Source organism: Heterocephalus glaber, unplaced genomic scaffold (genome assembly GCF_053883595.1).
Source record: "Heterocephalus glaber isolate CG9 unplaced genomic scaffold, H.glaber_assembly_v1.0 deba00001673, whole genome shotgun sequence".
Lineage (NCBI taxonomy): Eukaryota > Metazoa > Chordata > Mammalia > Rodentia > Bathyergidae > Heterocephalus > Heterocephalus glaber.
Genome location: NW_028258410.1, coordinates 23,215,714 through 23,234,639, shown reverse-complemented (window position 1 = coordinate 23,234,639; position 18,926 = coordinate 23,215,714). Strand labels below are relative to the sequence as shown.

At 47.7% G+C, this 18,926-nt stretch overlaps 1 protein-coding gene across 5 annotated transcripts; it reads left to right on the top strand.

The window, feature by feature from the left end:
- The first annotated feature begins 333 nt into the window (after positions 1-333).
- Positions 334-18,406, top strand: Ttpal (alpha tocopherol transfer protein like). Of its 5 annotated transcripts, XM_087197852.1 has the most exons (9): positions 334-464; positions 877-973; positions 1,872-1,955; positions 2,360-2,411; positions 3,029-3,107; positions 4,716-5,178; positions 8,915-9,108; positions 10,875-10,985; positions 13,685-18,406. In XM_087197852.1, the coding sequence occupies exons 6-9, from the start codon at positions 4,731-4,733 to the stop codon at positions 13,961-13,963; spliced, it is 1,032 nt and encodes a 343-aa protein (XP_087053978.1). In that variant the 5' UTR covers positions 334-464; positions 877-973; positions 1,872-1,955; positions 2,360-2,411; positions 3,029-3,107; positions 4,716-4,730; the 3' UTR covers positions 13,964-18,406. The 5 variants fall into 5 exon arrangements, with proteins under 5 accessions (XP_087053978.1, XP_021094708.1, XP_087053980.1 ...); XM_087197854.1 differs by lacking the exons at positions 877-973; positions 1,872-1,955 and having other exon boundaries at positions 336-464; positions 3,044-3,107; XM_087197853.1 differs by lacking the exons at positions 877-973; positions 1,872-1,955 and having other exon boundaries at positions 336-464.
- Positions 18,407-18,926: the final 520 nt, after the last annotated feature.

Sequence of the window (18,926 nt, the reverse complement as noted above, 5' to 3'; positions counted from 1 at the left end):
TGAAATAGGGAAATTGCACAAATACGAGGATGTAATGAGAAAGGGAAACTAGAGAAACCTGCGGATTTAATGAGATAACTCATGGGAAATACCGGGTACAGATAATATATTCTCAGAAAACGGCTGCTTCTCTCCTCCCTTTTTTGGGTCTATTTCCCCATCTATAAGAAGAGCTTGACAAGCTGTTCACTCAAGCTCCCCTTTCTCCCAGCCACAAGGGGTTCTATAGCGCGGAGAACGGCCGCCAGGTGGCGACAGAGCGCTGGGTACGCGACAAGATGGCACACATGCGCACTCCTAGGCGGCGCCCCGCCTTCCCGCGCCCCGCCTTCCCCCGCCCCGCACCTTACTTCCGGCGTGAAGGGCCGGGCCGGCCGGGCCGGCAGCGTGGGTGCTCTCTGCGCGTGCTGTCGGACTAAGCTCCCGCCGCCGGTTGACCCGCGCTCCGCCCCGCAGCCGGGCTGGTGAGTCCCCAGGAGCCCGTGCGTGCTCCCTGAAGGCCGAGAAAGGGACCTTGAAAGGGAGGGATCACCGGAAGTGGGGGCCAGAGGAGCGAGAGACCCCAGGAAATGGGGACACCTGGGGAGGGGGCGACCGGAAGTAGGGGGCCTCGGAAGATTGTCAGCGGGATGTGGAGTTTCTGAAGCTCCAGGAGAGATGACTTCCTGGCACCTCGTTGAGGAGGGGAGGAGGGTGACGTTCCACAAAATGATGGGCTGCAGCTGGGGAAGATTCCTGGCTACACCCTGGTGACAAATGATGTTTGCATCCTGTCCATCTGTCCACCAGACTGTGACTGAGCCACACTGCCCAGGTGGAGGGTAGAGATTATGAGCCCAGGGTGGGGCTTGACACTTCCTCTCTCTGCTTCACTAGGTTTGTACCTTTGGGCACATCTCTTAACCTGGTATCTTACCCTGTGTGCTGAGAGCTGCGAAGTGCCAGGCACTGGGGATAGCAGTGGACATGGCAGGCAAGTCCTCTGCCCTCGTAGAATTCACAGTCTAGGGGACATTCTGGTTTACTCCTTTGTAAAATTGAAACAGTAATATTCCACCCACCAAATATTGTGAAGGTTACTGAGGGTCTGTGGGTGTAGCACAGTGGGAGAGCAATTTTTTTTTTTTGGTGGGGGAGAGGATTTTTTTGCCTAGCATCTCAGCGGCCCTGGGTTCCATTCCCAGCACTGGGCAGAAAAAAAGAAATGAGAAAACGATGTAGTGTTGAGCAGTGTTTGATGCCTAATAAAACGCTCAAGCATGTCTTAGCTGTTTTCATCATTCCATTATAGTGTCAGCTTCATGAGACAAAGAAGTACTGTGTCCCTTAGTGCCCATGAGCACAGTGCCTGACAAGTATAATTGGTGATCAGTAATTATTTGGTAAATAAGTGGATGAGGAAGCTGACTCTGAGGAGCTTTATGTAAACACTTGTGACATTGGACTGCAATTTCTAAGAGAAATAGGACTCCTCCCGGTGCTGTGGAAAACTAGGAGGAGTCACTGTGGGGAAGTCAAGGAAGGCTTGGAGGAGGTGACAGGTGGGCCTTGAAGATGATGAGTTGTCTGATTAACACCGAACAAGGAGAGGACATTGCAGGCAGAGGGTATCAGAGGCACACAAGGTGTTCCAAGAATGATGGGCTATCAGCTTGTTTGTGCTGGCTGGGGGGAGGAGGGAGTTGAGGGTGGAGAGGAGTTTCGGGACAGCCTCCGTTACAGGAGGGTCAGGGTTACAGGCGTCTGTTGGTGACTGCCATGGAAACAGCACAGGATGGCGCCTAGGAAGCCAGGGTTGTTGTTTCATTTCTTGCTCAGCCTACCTCTGCCAAGCACAGTAAACTCATTGGACAAATGTTTATGGTCTGTAGACTGCCTGATGTTGGGTGCTGAATGTATGGCGATGAACAAGACCAGATATCTCCCACAAACTGCCTGCAGACAGCGACAGCAGAGTGAGAGAACTGCTACCCCAGAGAGCCCCGGGGGTGGGGTCACCTAACATGGTCTCCTCAAGCCGCTGTCATGTCTCACTGGGATCATTGCAGTAAACCTCTGTAGAGTCTCTATGTCCTCACAGTCCGTTCTTAAGGTGGCATATAAAATATGCTTTTAAAATACAAATCTGATCACGTCGTTCTGTTCAGAACCCTCCATATTCCCGACTCAGAGTAAAAGGCAAAGTTCCTGTTGCCTGCAAAACCCTGACCATTGGCCTCCCTACTGGTAAGCCTCTGGGTTCATCTGGTAGTGTTCACACCTTGCTCATTTGGCTGTGGCCATGCTGGCCTCCTTTCTGTTGCTCAGAAAGGCCAGGTATGTTCTACATGAAACCTCTCTGTACTTGTTATTCATGCAGATATGAATGGCTTGCTCCTCCACTGCTTTGCTTCCGCTCAGAAGTCACGTAGGTGAGACTTTCCCTGGTTACCCTGTTTAAGATTGCAACCCCTACTCTCATGCACTCAGCCCATTCTCTTGATTCTCTGCAAAGCACCTTGTAGTAGACTATTGTTTATTGTGCTTATGGCCTTATCCCACTGTCTTCACTAGAATCTAAGCTCCATGAAGGCAGGATTCCTTGTTCACTTCTGTATGCCCAGATGGCCCCGGTGCAGGTCTCAGTATTTGTGGAATGAATGAAGTGGCATCTAATTGAGACTCTAGGGTGAATCAGTGTGGGTCAATGAGGAAGTGGAGGAAGAGCATGCCAGTGGGAGATCAGGGCTGCATGGGATGAGAACACCTTTGGGAGGAAGTGAAAAAAGCTGGGTAAGCTGGAGGATGGGCTGCAAGAGATGGAGTGGGCAGATTCAGATTTGGAGGAAGTGACCTGCTTGGTCACTGGCCGTGGCGGAGTAGGAGTCCCGCCAGGCGCAGTCAGGACATCACAGGTATGTGTGGGAAGCCCTGAGTCGGTCCCTGCTTTCCTGTGGACAAGGGCTTGAGCTCAGGAACTGGGCAACCCTGCTGTCACCTTATTCTCAGAATATCTCGGGCAGATCTTTTGTTTTTTGTTTTCATTCAGTAGTGTGTCATTCAGGTTTTCCAGGAAGCAGACATGCTGATCTAGAGGTTGGACCCGCAGTGCACAAAGTTTACTGGAGGTAATGACTGCAATAGGTAAGAAGGAGGGGAGCTGGAGAGGTAGGAAGAATCTTCGGACAGCGGTGCAGACCTGGGCCCCATTAAGGAGGTTTTGGCCAAGAATAGGGCAGGCTGGGCCCAGGAAAGTTTCGCTCAGATGAACAGGGAGTCCTTGGGCCAAAGCTGCCTATTAGAGGAGCCTTTGTTTCACTCAGTTGCTGGCTGGGCATGGTCTGTGGAAAATGTGGCATCCTCTGAATGATGACCCAGAGGGACAGCAGCTCAGGCCATTTGTGAATTATGTTTCTCCAGCAGTAGATCTGACCCATGCATTTTCACAGTGACCACAATAAATTACACGAGTACAGGGCTGGGGATTTAGCTCAGTGATTTCGCCACCTGCTGCGCAAGCGCAAGGACCTAAGTTCAAAAAATTACACGAGTACATGTGAGCTGCGAATGGCTAACTGTGTGGTAAAGTGCTTGCTTCGCATGCCCAAGACCCTGGATCTGATCTCTAGAACTGCTGAAAAATTAAAAAAAAAAAACTTAAAAATTCAAATAGTTTAGTAAAAAGATTTTTTCTCACACTAAATGTCCAGCTGCCCAGCTCTGTTCCCTAGAGGTAACCATTAATAACAATTTCTTATATTTTCCTGTAAAAATTATCTGTGCATTCACAAAGGTCTGGTAATTCCTTTTCATAACTGAATAGTACCCCATTCCAATGGTACAAACTAGTCTCCTGATGTATAGTTATTTCCAAGCTGAGCATGGTGGTGCTGGGCTGTAATCAAAGCACTCTGAGAGGCTGAGGCAGGAGGATCACAAGTTCAAACCCAGCCTTGCTAAGTTGCAACTTAGAAGACCCTGTTTCAAGATAGATAGATAGATGATTCCTAGATAGATAGATAGATAGATAGGAGGCTGTAGCTCAGTGTAAGGGCCCTGGACCAGTCCCCAGGAGCCTGCCCTCCATTTCCAGTCACACGTCATCATAATACTTGTAATGGATGTGTCTATATTTCGCACACACATATACGTTGTAGAAATGGAACCACTGAGCCCTATGTGGTTTTAAATTTTGGTAGATATTGACAAACTGTCCTCCTGCAAGGCGATGTCAGTTTATACTGCCACCAGTATTTCAAGGTGCCTATTCTTTATTTTGCCAATCTGAATCTCAGAGTTGTTTTGACTCACCTGTATTTAATGATGGATGAGTAAGGCCAAACACCCATCCGTACACTTACGGGGAAGGCCACGATGTTTGACAAAGAACTTGCACATTCAGCCAGAGCTGCGGGGTGGGGTGGGGTGGGGTCTTCAGGGAATTCTAAGTTCGTCATCCTCCTGGGGTCGGACCTGGGCCTATGGTTCAGATCTGGTTCATTTCGTTGTAGAACCCTGAGGTTCCTTGGGTCTGACAAAAATATTGCTGTCCCCCATATCCTGCCATCCTGGGGTTTGAAAGGAGCCGCGCTGGGCCGGGGATTTAGCTCAGTGGTTTCGCCGCCTGCTGTGCAAGCGCAAGGACCGGAGTTCAATCCCCAGTACCAAAAAAAAAAAAAAAGGAAAGGAGCAGCACTGAGCTTTCTTGACTTCACCTGGGGTTTCTGTGTCTGCAGGGACCCTGGTAGCTAATGTCCGAAGAAAGTGACTCTCTGCGGACCAGCCCTTCTGTGGCCTCACTCTCTGAAAATGAGCTGCTGCCGCCGCCACCTGAGCCTCCCGGCTACGTGTGCTCACTGACCGAAGACCTGGTCACCAAGGCCCGGGAAGAGCTGCAGGAGAAGCCAGAGTGGCGACTCCGGGATGTGCAGGCCCTCCGTGACATGGTACGGAAGGAGTACCCCAACCTGAGCACCTCCCTTGACGACGCCTTCCTGCTGCGCTTCCTGCGTGCCCGCAAGTTTGATTATGACCGGGCCCTGCAGCTACTGGTCAACTACCACAGCTGCAGGAGAAGCTGGCCCGAAGTCTTCAGTAACCTGAGGCCATCAGCCCTGAAAGATGTCCTCAGCTCCGGATTCCTCACTGTGCTGCCCCACACGGATCCCAGGGGCTGCCACGTGCTCTGCATCCGCCCAGGTATTTTCCTAGACTGCTGGGCAGTATGTGCATAGTCTCAGGGACATGTCTGTCTCACACCATCTTAGTCCCTTTTCCCCCTTCTTTGTGTTAGTTGAGCCTCCTTTGGGTGCCTGTGACAAAACCCTACTCCAACCTTGTCTAAGGAGACAAGAGTATCTCCTAGACCTGAATAGGTAAAGGGGGAGCATCTCTTATCGGACAGACCCTAGATCCAAGAGCCAGAGTGCCCCCAGGAGTCAGCCCTTCCCCTGCCTCCACCTTGGTCCTCCTTGTAGACTGGCTTTGGCTTCCTGTGTGCACAAAGCTAAATCTGGTACCTCTCACCTCTCAAATTAACTTCCCTCAGTGCAGGTTCCAGATTTCCAGAGGAGAGAATGGTGGGCTGAGGAATCTGCCCGTAGTCATAGGATATAGCCATGGCCCCTCCCTGTGGGCCGAGGCTCAGATGTCAGTGAGCAAGAGGTGTCACTCAGGGGTGGCACTTGCCTAGCATGCGTGAGGCCCTGGGTTTGAGCCCTAGCATTGCAAAAAACCCCAAAACCACAAATGTATCAATGAGGGAGAACATAGGCTGGCCAGAGCTTGAAAAGGTGGCTACTTCATTTCTCTACCTTCTCCTTCCTTTCCTCTGCTTTGTTAACTCCTGGCAGGATTCACTTTAAATTTTTTTTCTTTTTTTGCGGTATTAGAGTTGAACCCAGGCCCTTAGACACTACCATAGAGGTACTTCTCAGGCCCTTCAGTTAACGTGTTGATCTTAGCACTTCATGGTAGTCATCAGGATACCTTCCCTTCCTTTCCCTTCCCCTCCCTCCCTCCTTTCTTTTTTTTTGAAGTTCATTGTCTTTTATGTTATAGGGAAAAAAAACACAACAAAAAACATGAGTACAACCAAAAGAAAAAAATATCACATTTGTTTATACCACTAGTTATCTATGTTAACTTTATTATTCAAACAGTAGAAAGTAAGCAGCAATTTAGGGGCTGAGAAAGAGATAAAACCAAAAATACTGTTCTGCCTCTTTTATTCTTATTTCTTTGGCACAGTTGGGGCAGTGCCCTGCCACCTTCACACAAAGACCATTTAGAAATGTGTAGCTGGGAGTGATGGCACACACCTGTAATCCCAGCACTCTGGGAGGCTGAGGCAGGAAGATGGTAATTTCAAGCCCAGCCTGGGTAACTTATCAACTTAGTGACACCCTATTTCAGAATAAAAAAAGGCCTGGGGATGTGGCTTAGTGCAAAGGCCCTTGGTTCAATCCCTAGTACTCCAAATCTTGTTTAAATAATTTAAAAACTTCATATATAGCAAGTGAATAGAGGGTGCTAGAACTGCAGCCTTCTGAGTCTTAATCTTGTACTCTCCCTTGATGCCAAATGCACTATTAGTGGAGGAGTGTTCCCCACTCCACCCACAGCTTCAACATTTCCCAGCACCTCGGGGAAACTGGAAGAAAGACTGCAGTGTTCTTCTGGAGCAGGCTGGGAAATGAGAACACACTGGAGCCCTCGTGCGTACAAACAGCTCTTAAAGGGACGTGTAACAGGGACGCTCTTTCTTGTGCCCATAAGCCCCACATCGCTCTTGCCTTTAGTCATTCACCTATCTCTCTTTGGAGACTGGATCAGTCCCTTCAGCTCTTACCCCGTACCAGGCACAGTATTCGCAGTGTTACCTGCTGTGGCAGGCACTTTCTGAAATTAGGGGTGTTTATTTTAAAATAAGTAATACAGTGCAGATTTCAGGGCACCAAGAGACCTAGAAACCAGCCAGCAGGCTTTTCTGCTGCTCTGTGTGCTCAGCTCTAAGAATATTACACGACAGTCAGATGTTACCTTACCGGTTGCACCTTGTAGCTGCATGGTTTCAACCCTTTGCTGTGAGGTGGATTTTGCCATGTCTGCACCCCTCCTTACTGACTCAGCTTCTTAGGAAGAGGCATATATATACACAAAGTTTTGTTCTCACCTGGGCTTTGGCTTTGCCTTTTTATAAGCTCTTTGGAAATGCGTGTGATTGAAAGGGATGACATCTAGTTATATGGAGGCAGGTTTAACCCTGCAGAGGTCGCAGGTCTGATGTGACTCCTTAACAGTAGGTGAGGAGAGTTTGTATATCTCAGATCAGCTGCAACCCCCCAAAGGGTTAAGAGGCAGCAACATTAAATGGCAAGCTGGCACTATTTTTGCTCAGAGATTTTTTTTTCTTTTTGGTGGTACTATAGGTGGAATACAGAGCCTTTCCACTGAGCTATACCTGCCAACCCTTTTTATATTTTGAGAAAGGTCCTGTCTTAGTCACTAAGTTGCCCAGGATGGCCTTAAACTGGTCATTCTCCTGCCTCAGCCTCCCAGAGTGCTGGGATTATGGGCATGTACCACCACACCCAGCAAGGGCAAAGATTTTTCATAGGAATTTTGCACATGTTACATACCCTGTTGATGACAAACTTCTAAAGTTTTGTCTAAGAAAAAGACACATAGAGCTTGGTGGGATTTTCTTGAAGATAGTGGTCTAATAATCAAAAATAATATTTTTAGGACCGGGGATTTAGCTCAGTGGTTCTGCTGCCTGCCTCACAAGCTCAAGGTCCCAAGTTCGATCCCCGGTACCAAAATAAATAAATAAATAAATGAAATAAAATAAAATGTTTATTTCCCAAAGGAAAGAAACAGTCATTAAATATGTGAGTACCCTTGAAGAAGCATCCTCCCCAGAAAGGAGAACTGGATGAAGGATCTCCTAGAACTTAGCATTACACACCTCCTCACAGCGCCCCCTGACGGTGCTACAGGAGTTAAGACTTTCTCTTCGGGGAGCAGGTGACTGAAAGCCAGCTTAGCCCCAGCCGAGACCAAAAAAAGCGACCTCATCTGCCAGCTAAATGACATCTGGATAGGGCCCGATTCAAGGGCTCAAGTGATGGTATTGGAAGGTCAGGCCTTGGCTCAGTCAGAGTGCTTACCTAGCATGGCTGAGCCCCTGGCTTGGAGTCCCAGCCCATGGGGGGAGAAAATGATGGTGTGGAGGGTGCTTCCATCTGCACTGGCCCCAACCTGGGCCTCATTCTCCAGCCAGTTCTGGAATCAGGGCCCCTGAATCCAGGCTCAGAGCCCCACCACTGTTACCAGGGAGGGGAGATCATCCTTTCCCACAGGCCAAGGTCCCAGAATTGAGTCTCCTTGGCTCTGCATGACCCAGTGTGGCTTGCATCACACGCTCGGGTGGTCACACCAGGCTGCCAGTCAGTCCCCTGCCACTTTGCCACCACTAGAGTCAGGAGTTGAGTCACCTCTGTCCTAACTGCATGGCTCGTCTTGGTTGCTCCCTGAGGACAATCAGGGTGGTGGTTACACGAAGATGAGGGGAAATATCTGGGGTCCACAAGCAGAGATTTCCACAAAGGTAGGTATCATTTTCCTGCTCTACTTAGGGACAGATGGAAGCTCAGAGCGAGGAAGCAACTTACCCAAGGTCACACTGCTAGTAAGGTTCAGATTCCCAGTTGTGTCTGACTTCAGGCTTTTAACCTCGACACTCAATTGCATTTCCATTTCTGAATGTGCTGCTGGGTTTGGCATTAAGAAATATCAGTTTCTGTGTAGGACCCTAACCACAAGAACATCCCGCTTGTCCATGTTGAAATAGCAGTTTTAGAAGATAAATCTTTGTCTCATCACTTGTTTGTATTCATTTCCGTAACATTCTGTCCATGTCTTATGACCTTAGACAGATGGATACCGAGCAACTATCCAATTACTGAAAACATCCGAGCCATATACTTGACATTAGAAAAACTCATTCAGTCTGAAGAAACCCAGGTGAATGGAATTATAATTCTTGCAGACTACAAAGGAGTGAGCTTATCAAAAGCATCTCATTTCGGCCCTTTTATAGCCAAAAAGGTGATTGGCATCCTCCAGGTATGGCTCCTGTTTGCTGTGTGTCAGTTCTGTGGTTGCTTTGGCTTCCCCAGGCCCCGTTTGTCTACTGCAGGTCTCACTGATTGTACAAAGCTCACTTCCCACCCTGCAATGGGAAATCATCTGCACTCCTATTTACCACTGGCTCCTCAGGGGCTCCAGGCATTTTCAGAGAAGTTAGCTTCTATCTAGGCAAGACTATCTTTAGGGAAAGAGTCCAAAAAACTAGGCAAAAGGCTTTCTGCTTTTTTTTGCGGGGGGCAGAAGGCAAAGGAATAATTCTCCTAAGAAATGAAATTGAGAAATTCTGCTTCTGCCTGAGGTGCTGGAGCCTGTCCTGCCCTCTGTGGACCTAGGGCGTTTTGTTCTGTGGGACTGTATTTTGGTGAGAGGCTTCACACCTCCTGTTTTGCATTTCAGAGCCCAGGTTCTGAACTGAGAGCCATAAAAGTCTTTACATCCTTGCACAGCATTTAACAGTTTGTAAAACACTGTTACAGTCATTATAACCCATTCGGTCCTTCAAAGATTCCCCTGGGTTAGGCAAAGCAAGAATTCTTTTTTTTTACTGGTGGTGATCCTGGGGATTGAATTTGAATCCAGGGCCTTGCACATACTAGGCAAGTGCTCTGCCACTGAGCTACGTCCCCGGCTCCTTCATTTTTTGTTATTATAGAGAAGGTCTTCCTAACTTGCCTACTCTGGCCTTGAACTTGTGGTCCTTCTGCCTCAGCATCCCCAGTGCCTGGGATTTACAGGTGTGCCACCACACCCAGCCCCTTTTCCTTTTTTGATAGATGGGGAAACAGAACTAGAGAAGATATAGCATGGCCAGAGTGTCACAGCGGTAACAGATTTGGACTCCTTGTTCATTATAACTCACTCCCTGAGCACTGCCTCTTGGGAACTTCGGGGCCCCGGGGTAACAGTGCCCTTTAGCGAGTCCCGTCGTGTGTGAGTCCCTGCTGTACACCAGGCTTATTATTTGAAGAAATCAAGGCCACATTCAGACATTACTATAAATCTGATTCTTGGCTTAGAGCCAGTACTCTGGCTTTCCTTAGCATTTACTTTGCTGTTTGCTGTTGTTACTAACTTGCAGTGCCAGGGATTGAACTCAGGGCCTTACACATGCTGGGTAAGTGCTCTGCACTGAACTAGTCACAGCCATACCTCTAGCTCACTACTCTCTTTTGATGCCCCTGCTGAATACCGTGTACATCGGTGTCAGGATAGACTCTGGACCAATATTTTCCTGAAGTTCCAGAATGAAACAAGTTTAAGAAGTGCAGTATAGCATGGCCCTTCCTGGTGAATTTCAGTATAAACATTTATGTGTTAAAGGCTGTACGGTATTACAGTTAAGGAAACCTTTTGACTGTGTTTACCCTGTTTCTCAAACTTACCTGCCCAGAAGCGTTTTTTTTCCCATCACACGAACGCACTGAGAAACATATTTAGGGTAGCACTGACCCAGAAAGTCTGATATTTTCAGATCCATCCATGTAAACTCAGAGTATTGCTACAAGAGGAACACCTTTCCACCTGTTTGCCAACTCTTTGACCATGTCTTGGCTCCCAGAGGAAGCTTCCCTAAGGCCTGTCTTCCTGTTTGGCCCCAGTGGGGGCTGTCTTTGAGGAGCCTTGAGAGTCAAGCCAGACTGATGTTGGGGCTGGATGCAAGGTTTAAGTGGGGAGGCTGGCTGTAGAAGGGACACTTTCAGGCACTGCAGGTGTTCTAACCCCCCTTCCTCTTCTGCCCACAGGATGGTTTTCCCATTCGGATAAAAGCGGTCCATGTAGTAAATGAACCTCGAATATTTAAAGGCATTTTTGCCATCATAAAACCATTTCTGAAGGAAAAAATAGCAAACAGAGTAAGTGATGATCCTTTTGGACTTCAGATGCTTTAATTTTTCTTTCTCCCTTGATTTATTTAGTTATGCCAACTAGTACTTAATTATTTTTGCCCTGGAACTAATTTGGAAAGTACAAAGTTAGGGGTAAATGTAAATGAGCAATCCTTCTTATGAGGGTAAGATGAAAGTAGTAAAAATATAATGTTTACCAGCAGAGGGAACAAACAGGATTTTTATCATAAGTGGTTCTCTGTTCTGTAATCATTCCTGGCATAGGCATGTGAAGCAACATTACATTTTATGTGCACTAAGATATGGAAACAGGAGGAGCAGAAAGGAGCCACTGGTCAGACTGCTTAAAAGAGTTAATGGGTGGGCTGGGGGTTTGGGTCGGTGCTCCTGCCACCTACCTCGAAAGCACAAGGTCCCAAGTTCGATCCCCAGTACCCAAAAAAAACCCAGAAGAGTTAATGGGTCCTCCCCCTCTACCCTGCTCATACTGCTGGGAGCAAACCCAGAGCCTTACACATAATGGTCATTTCTTACTAGAACACCTTGGGGTTTAAAAATGCTCTTTTGTAAATGCTGATTTTAAGGCCAAGCAAAAGATTGCTTGAACCCAGGAGGCTGGTGCTACCCTTGGGAACACAGCAAGACCCTGTCTCAAAAACAAACACGCACAAAAAGGTGTTTCAGCCTTTCTGTTTACTTAATATGTTGTCTTGTATAAAGGTTGTGGGACAATTCAAGGCTTATGAGCTGTGTGAGATTTTAGCCTAACTCTGAATTCAGAGGGTAAATAACAGTTTGAAAGATAAGAGAGCCCTTTTCTCTTCACCGTTCCCAGGACTGCTGACTGCACTATGAGGAGTGGCACTTTCTGCTCCTTCCCTCAGCCTAGGAACACTGGAGTCACTCCAGAGACTGCATCCTCAAGTTTATACTCTTTGCCAAAAGGAAGTGTATACAGATAATCTCGGAGTTGCAAAGGAGAAAATTTAAAATCCAGATCTGCATTTCCAGACCCTTTCCCTGGAGATTTTAGCACTTCAGCAGGGATCCATGGTTTTCATGTTTCCTTAGGCTTTTTTTTTTGTCTGTACTAAGGATTGAACCCAGGGGCCTCTCCCTAACGCTCCCCCTCCTCTCTTTGTTCTTTGTAGTACTGGAGTTTGAACTCTAGGCCTTTGCACTGACCTACAAGCCCAACCCTTTTTAAAATTTTTTATTTTCCGGGCTGGGGATTTAGCTCAGTGGTTTCATCGCCTGATGCGCAAGCACAAGGACCCGAGTTCGATCCCTGGTACCAAAAAAAAAAAATTCTTATTTTCAGACATTTTTATTAATTTTATTTTGGTCTTGCTAAATTGCTCAGGCTGGGCTCGAACTTGTGATCCTACTGTTTTAGCGTCCCAGAGTGCTAGGATTACAGGTGTGTGCCACCATGCCTGGCTCTCCCTACCTAGCCTTTTGCTTTGAGACAAGGTCTTGGTAATTTGCCACACTGGCCTTCAGCTTGAGATTCTCCTCCCTTGGGAGCCGGGGATTTAGCTCAGTGTGCTGCCACCTGCCTTGCAAGCACAAGGTCCTGAGTTTGATCCCGGTACGGGGCGGGGGGGTGGGGGGGGGTGGAGAATGGAAGGAGATTCTCCTGCCTTGGCCTCCGAGTTGCTGGGATTATAGGTGTGCACCACTGTGCCCAGTGCTCCTTAGGTAAATCTAATCCACAGCTAGGTTTGAGAACTGCTGATTTAGTGGCCTCCCTCCTTGGGTGTGGATTCATATTGGTTCTATTTGGAACTTTTACCAGAGCAGCCTTTGGACAGGTCTGTGGTTCATTTGTTCCCTTGTATGTTCATTCATTCCTTCCAAGCCATTTATTGATCAACTACTATGTACAAGGTGGGCAAAAGAGACCAAAATCCCTGCCCAGAGAAGCTTATATTCTAAAGAGATACATAGGCAATGGTTATCTGGTATTAGAATATGATCAGTGCTACCGAGGAAAATAAAGCAAATGAAGGGAATAATGGGTATGAGAGGTGAAAAAAAGGTTGCAGTGTACAACAGGGCAGTTAGAGGTAGTGGCATTGAGAAGTTGACATTTGAGCAAAGAATTGAGAAGCGAGGGCGTGAGCCATACGGCAACTGGGAGACCAGCACAGCATGACCTTGCGGCAGGGACATGCCCAGATGCTGGGGGAGCCACCCGGAGGTTGGTGTGGTGGATAATCAGAAGTGCAAGAGAGAATGGTCCGAGGAGGTGTGAAGAAGTAATGGGGCCAATTTGTGATAGGCCTCGTGCCCCACCACACAGACTCTGGCTTTCGTGACTTGGCTGTACTGGAAGGTCATAAATAGGGAAGGGCCATGACCTGAGCTTCGGTTTTCGTGTGACAAGAATGGGGCCAAGGAGCGGGCCAGGTAGGGGGCTAATGTGGGACTTCAGGAAGTGATGACAGCATGGCACAACTAAGGTGGCAGTGAAGTGGCTGGATGCTGGATATATTTGGAAGGTCCAGCCAACAGGATGTGTTGTAAGAGGAAAAAAGAATTAAGGATGCACTAAGCTTTAGGGACTTGAAAATCTGGAAGGGCACAGTTACTATTAACCCTTCTTCATTCAGCACACATTCATTTGAACACCTACCACAAAGGAGACTGCTGCACTGCTGATTTAACTAAGGTCATGTGTGTCTGTCTATATTTCCTTTTAGTTCTTCCTCCATGGGTCTGACCTGAACTCTCTCCACACAAACCTTCCCAGAAACATTCTCCCCAAGGAGTACGGGGGCACAGCAGGAGAGCTGGACACTGCCACCTGGAACGAAGTGCTCCTGGCCTCCGAGGAAGACTTTGTGAGAGAGTTCTGCCAACCTGTGCCCGCCTGCGACAGCATCCTGGGGCAAGCACAGCTGCCCGAGGGGCTGACTTCTGATGCTCAGTGTGACGACTCTATGCGAGCTGTGAAGTCCCAGCTGTATTCCTGCTATTAGCCAGCCCCTTGGGGTGTCACCAGGTTTAAATCCTCTCCTTTCCTCTTTAGAGACTCAAAAGAACTTAAATGCCAAGGCCTCAGTCTTGCTGCTTGTAATGAAATGGTAGCATAGAGGAACAACCTGAGGAGCTCCAAGGGCCAGGCCACCATGGGGAAGCCTTTGGTCACTTGGATTATTCCTAGGATATGTGGAAAATATCCCCAGTGTGATTCTCAAACATTTGCACTCGCTCTTTGCAACTGTTAAGCTGTGTCTGGTTCTTAACTCATCTCAGAAGCTAAAGTCAGCATCAAAGTTGCTTCGATCCCACTTTCCTGGAGAAAACCTGATTGACCAGTCAGCTGCTACTCCGAAACAGTTTGGCCAGACCTGTAAGGTGGCCAAATGTGAGACTTGGGAGGTCTTTGTCTTTCACAGGAACCTTAACCGTATACCTCTGTTGCTCATCAGGAATCTTCAAACCAGAGGTCTGGCCCCGTTTGCCGTCACTGGGTTTGGGAAGCACCTTAGCTGATAGTGGAAGCACTAGGACCCAAGCACCTCTCCCTGATCAAATCTGGAAGCCAGAGGCTTCAGAGCATCCCTGGACTCACTGGCCAAATCTTGCAGTAGAAACTTTTTTTCCCAAACCTATAAAACCTTAGCCCTGGTTCTCAATGGAATTATACAAGGTCCTGGCTAAAGGAATTCTGGCTTAGGAGTCAGAGACCTGAGCTCCAGATCTGTGTGGACCAGACATGGGCCACTGTGGGCCTCGGCGTTCTTATCTGTAAAATGAGGCTGGGAGAAATTAGCTTTTCTGATTGGACAGATGACTGTGTATATACAAATAGTTGGATCCTGGTTTTTTTAATGGTACTCACAGGCCTTTGTCACCACTTAGCCCAGCCTTTAAAGAAAGTAGTAGGTACAGCCAGGCATGGTGGCACACACCCGTAATCGTAGCACTCTGGGAGGCTAAGGCAGAAGGATCACAAGTTCAAGCACTGCAGGGCAACTCAGTGACTTAGACCCTGCCTCAAAAAGTGCTGGAGAGCCAGGTGTGGTGGCGCACTCCTGTAATCCCAGCACTCAGGAGGTTGAGGCAGGAAGATCACTATGTTCAAAGCCAGTCTGGGCTACATAGTGAGTTCAAGGCCAGCCCGAACTACATAGGCCCTGTTCAAAATACCCAGAAATAAAAAGTGCAGAGGATGTAGCTCAGTGCAAAGGCCCTGGGTTCAATTCCCAGTACCACTACAACCAAAAAAAAGTATATACATTCTGGAACTCAATGACACCAACTTCCTTTTTCCTTTTTCTAGTGATGGCTAAACTTTAAGAGGATAGCTTTTGCCTGTAATCTCAGCCACCAAGGAAGCTGAGGCAGGATGACTGAAGTTTGAGGCCAGCCTGGACTTCATGGTGAGACCGTCTTTTAAAAAAAAAAAAAGACTGCACTGGTCAGGCCTCCAGGTGAGCTGACTTAGATCTTGTATGAATTCCTTCCATCCCTGAGACACTAGTAGTATAATGCAAACCTGGCTATGGTGGTTATAATACCTGGGCTTCTTTAATCCATCCTTGGAAATGCACACAGGGCAGATTATTGCTAAGTCACCTCTGGGGCCCCTGCACTCCCACTGGAGTTTCATCAGCCTGAATGTTAGTCACTACTTCAGCACTTTAGACCCTCCCTGTCAAGACTTTAGCTTTACTTAACCCAAGCACCATATTAGGTGGTTCATCTGGTAGCTTTCAGCCTATTTCCTTTCCTATTCATGCCTGTGACTGTGGAGTTAAATAGTGACAAGTACTGCTTGTTGTGCACATACCTTCTCTGCATTTAGACTGTAAAGGCAAGGCAAACTGCTCAGAGAAAATACTCTGGAATTCAAAGCTCAGTTTATGCTACCTAGCTGTTCATCTTTACAGCCATTTAAAAGACACCTTGGTAAGTTTTTGGTGGAAATTAATTTACTGACTTAATTAATGCTAATTCTATGGACAGTTGTTTGTACCAGATACTAACCCTAGGTTCTAGGGTCCTGGCTGGGCCAGAAGTGCCAAAATGTACGCCCCTCCCTCCCCTTAATTCCAACTGACAGTGATAGGACCGGACCGGCAGTGCTGAAAGGACATGAGGGCAATGGCTGAAGTAGACACTGAGAACCCAGCAGCCTGTGTGGACGACCTGGTGAGAGGCACTAGAGAGAGAAAACCACCAAACAAACAGCTAGACAAAAGGAGGGATCAAGCATTAAGCCCCACCATGTTGCTGAGGATTAGATCCTGCATCTAGTTGCTGGCCAGTTGCCTTTGTCTGTATGACTTAACATAGGGATGGCCAGGCATTGGTGAAGCCTACCAAAGACCAGAAAGGTGAAGTGCGTGGTGCTACACCTTTAATTCCAGCTATTTGGGAGGCTGAGGGGCATCAAAAGCTGGACCCCAGCCTGGGCAACTTAGCAATACCCTGTCTGAAAATCAAAAATAAGAAGGGCTGGGAATGTACCTCAGTGTTAGAGTTCACCTGGGTCCGATCCTCAGTACGAGGAGGAAAAAAAGAAAGACCAGAAAGGATGTCGCTCATTTCCTTGGCCTTTTTGGTTGGACCCAGAAAGAGCGGATTCTTTCAGCTTCTGAGAGAAGTCCACCTGGGTTGGTCTGCCTGGGAGCTGCTGTGCTTTATTTTGGCTCCAAAGAGAGATCAAATAGTCTTGCACCTCAGGAGGTTTGGACCCAGCTGTGAACACGAACCTCCCTGGTGCAAACTAAGGCAGGGGCTGTGTGGACCAGCGGGGCCGCAGTGAGCCATGCTTAGTAGTTGGGAAACCCCTGGTGGAGCCCACAAGTGAACACTGAAAACTGGGGAGTGTTTTCCATCAGGGAAAAGTTTCAGGTGTTTCACAAATACCTGGAAATTAACCATTCTCTATATTCATGGTAGTGTACCAGGAAGAACAAGAAAGCTATAATAAGCTAGGAAAACTGAGTGCCAGCTTTATCCTCCTAGGTGGCCTTGAATTAGAGCCCCTTCATACCCTTGAATCTGTATGACAAGGTCTCACTGTGTAGCCCAGGCTGGCCACAACTTGCGGTGATCCCATCCTCCGCCTTCCTAATGCTGGGATTACAGGCGTTGGGCCACCATGCCCAGCCTGAACCTCCTGTTTCTGGCATCTAATTGGTTTTACTGCCACAGGGACACTGTACTCGTTTTTCTTGTCCATGTGAATTTAGGAAATTTAGGTCTGAAAGTGTTGGGAACTGGAGCTTCCAAATCAATGTGTGAGCTTAGGTATATAGGGATTTCTTCCTCCCCTTCCCCTATCCACCTACCCAGAATTCTGGAAAACTGCCTCTTCTTAGAACCTTCTGTTCTACCTTCATGAGGAGAGGCAAGTGAAGTCTATTTAGCAGCCAGAAATGCAACCCTGCCTTCACCCTTTGACTTTCCTGTTTATTTTTACCTGAGGTAGCTTGGGATTGTTCACACTTCATCCTGCTTTCCGAGGAATCACTTGACTCGGGCTTATAAGCGCTTCGGGTTACCAGATACAGCTTTTCCAAGAAAGAGCTGGGGTGACAGAAAGCACTTCCCTTGAATTCCTGTGCGCTACTGGCCTTGAGTGGGCCACTCCTGTAAATGTTATCTCACCCTCAGATCAGTCATAGGATTACTTTTCTATTTGAGCAGCAAAAGCTGTCCTGTTGTGGCGTTATTACCTCATTTAGAAGTTTTCAGCTTTCCAGGTTTTCCTTTGAAACCTTTGTTTAGAGAATAAGATCTCAGCTAAGCTAATCTAAGTGTGGCTGTCCTATGGCCGTGAGAGTCATGGAGGCTCCAAACACGTGGACTGCTCAAGAGATTCCAGTCTTGGGATCAATTAGCTTTGTAAATCTAAGGTCTTTCTGCTCTCCCGACTCAGAAATGGTGTGCTTGAAATGAAAGAAACATCAGATATTCTCCTTAACAGGAGCTTGCTTTATGAGAAGGTCCAGTGTGACTTACGGACAGAGATGACAGTGATGGATTTACTGGTTTCAGTTAACTGGCTTTCAAAATCTCACTGGGTAGCACATTTAGTCAGGCAGTATCGGGCTTTGTGGGCTCTTGTGGACCTGCCTCCGCTGCTGGCGTGTCAGGTAGGAAGCTGTGTGAAATACTTGAAACTTCTCTGTGGCCACAGGCTTCTGACCCCACTCTGATGGGGTGGGAGCTGGGCTAATTTCCTGACCAGTCTGCAGCACCATTTCAGCCACTGATGACATTCCTTGCTTCAAACTGAAATTCAGTTTGGCTTTGAGTATAGGGACAACGGTGGTGGATTCATCTACTTCAGTATTTGTTTTGACCAAATGTTTATTTTTCTAGTGCATTTTTCTAAGTCAGAGTGGTGAAAATATGTAACTTTAGTATGCATGACTGGGTCTTAATAAAAATTCCTTTAAGGTGGAGTATGTGTGGAGTTCTTTGGTGGCCATGACAATTTGGGTAAAGATTCTGAGGTTTGTTACTGACAGGCAGAGCCTCCCTCTCGGTGAGGCCAGGAGGGCCTTGTAGCAGACGCTGGGCTCACTGCTTCCAAAAATCACATGCACTGAGATTACACCAGGGTGTACAAAGGAGAATGGAGTCAGTTACATTTAATAGAAAAAATGTGCCGATTTTTCAGTTCTGTAGGCCCAGCGATGCTTCTTCATACTGGCCTCAAATCCTTCCAATTCCCAAGTGCTCCTGCAGAGTGAGCACATGTTAAGCACACGATACATTTAACCTCCAGATCCCCTTCATGAAGCAGCATTATTGCCCACTAAGGGCGAAATGAAACACAGAAAAGTGAAGTGGCCTGCCCAAGAATACACAGCTAGTGGAACAGTAGAGCTGGCCCTCCAAGTCAGTGTGGGTGGAGCCTGCGACGGAAGGACCTGCTGGCCAGAGCCAGGTGGTGCACATCTCTTACTCCCCCAGTCAAGC

Bases quoted from the DNA above. Each gene is read 5' to 3' on its own strand.
- Ttpal (XM_021239049.2), top strand. From the start codon at position 4,731: ATGTCCGAAGAAAGTGACTCTCTGCGGACCAGCCCTTCTGTGGCCTCA. The intron at 9,109-10,874 runs GTATGGCTCCTG...TTCTGCCCACAG, and splicing joins AGGTGATTGGCATCCTCCAG to GATGGTTTTCCCATTCGGAT. The intron at 10,986-13,684 runs GTAAGTGATGAT...ATTTCCTTTTAG, and splicing joins AGGAAAAAATAGCAAACAGA to TTCTTCCTCCATGGGTCTGA.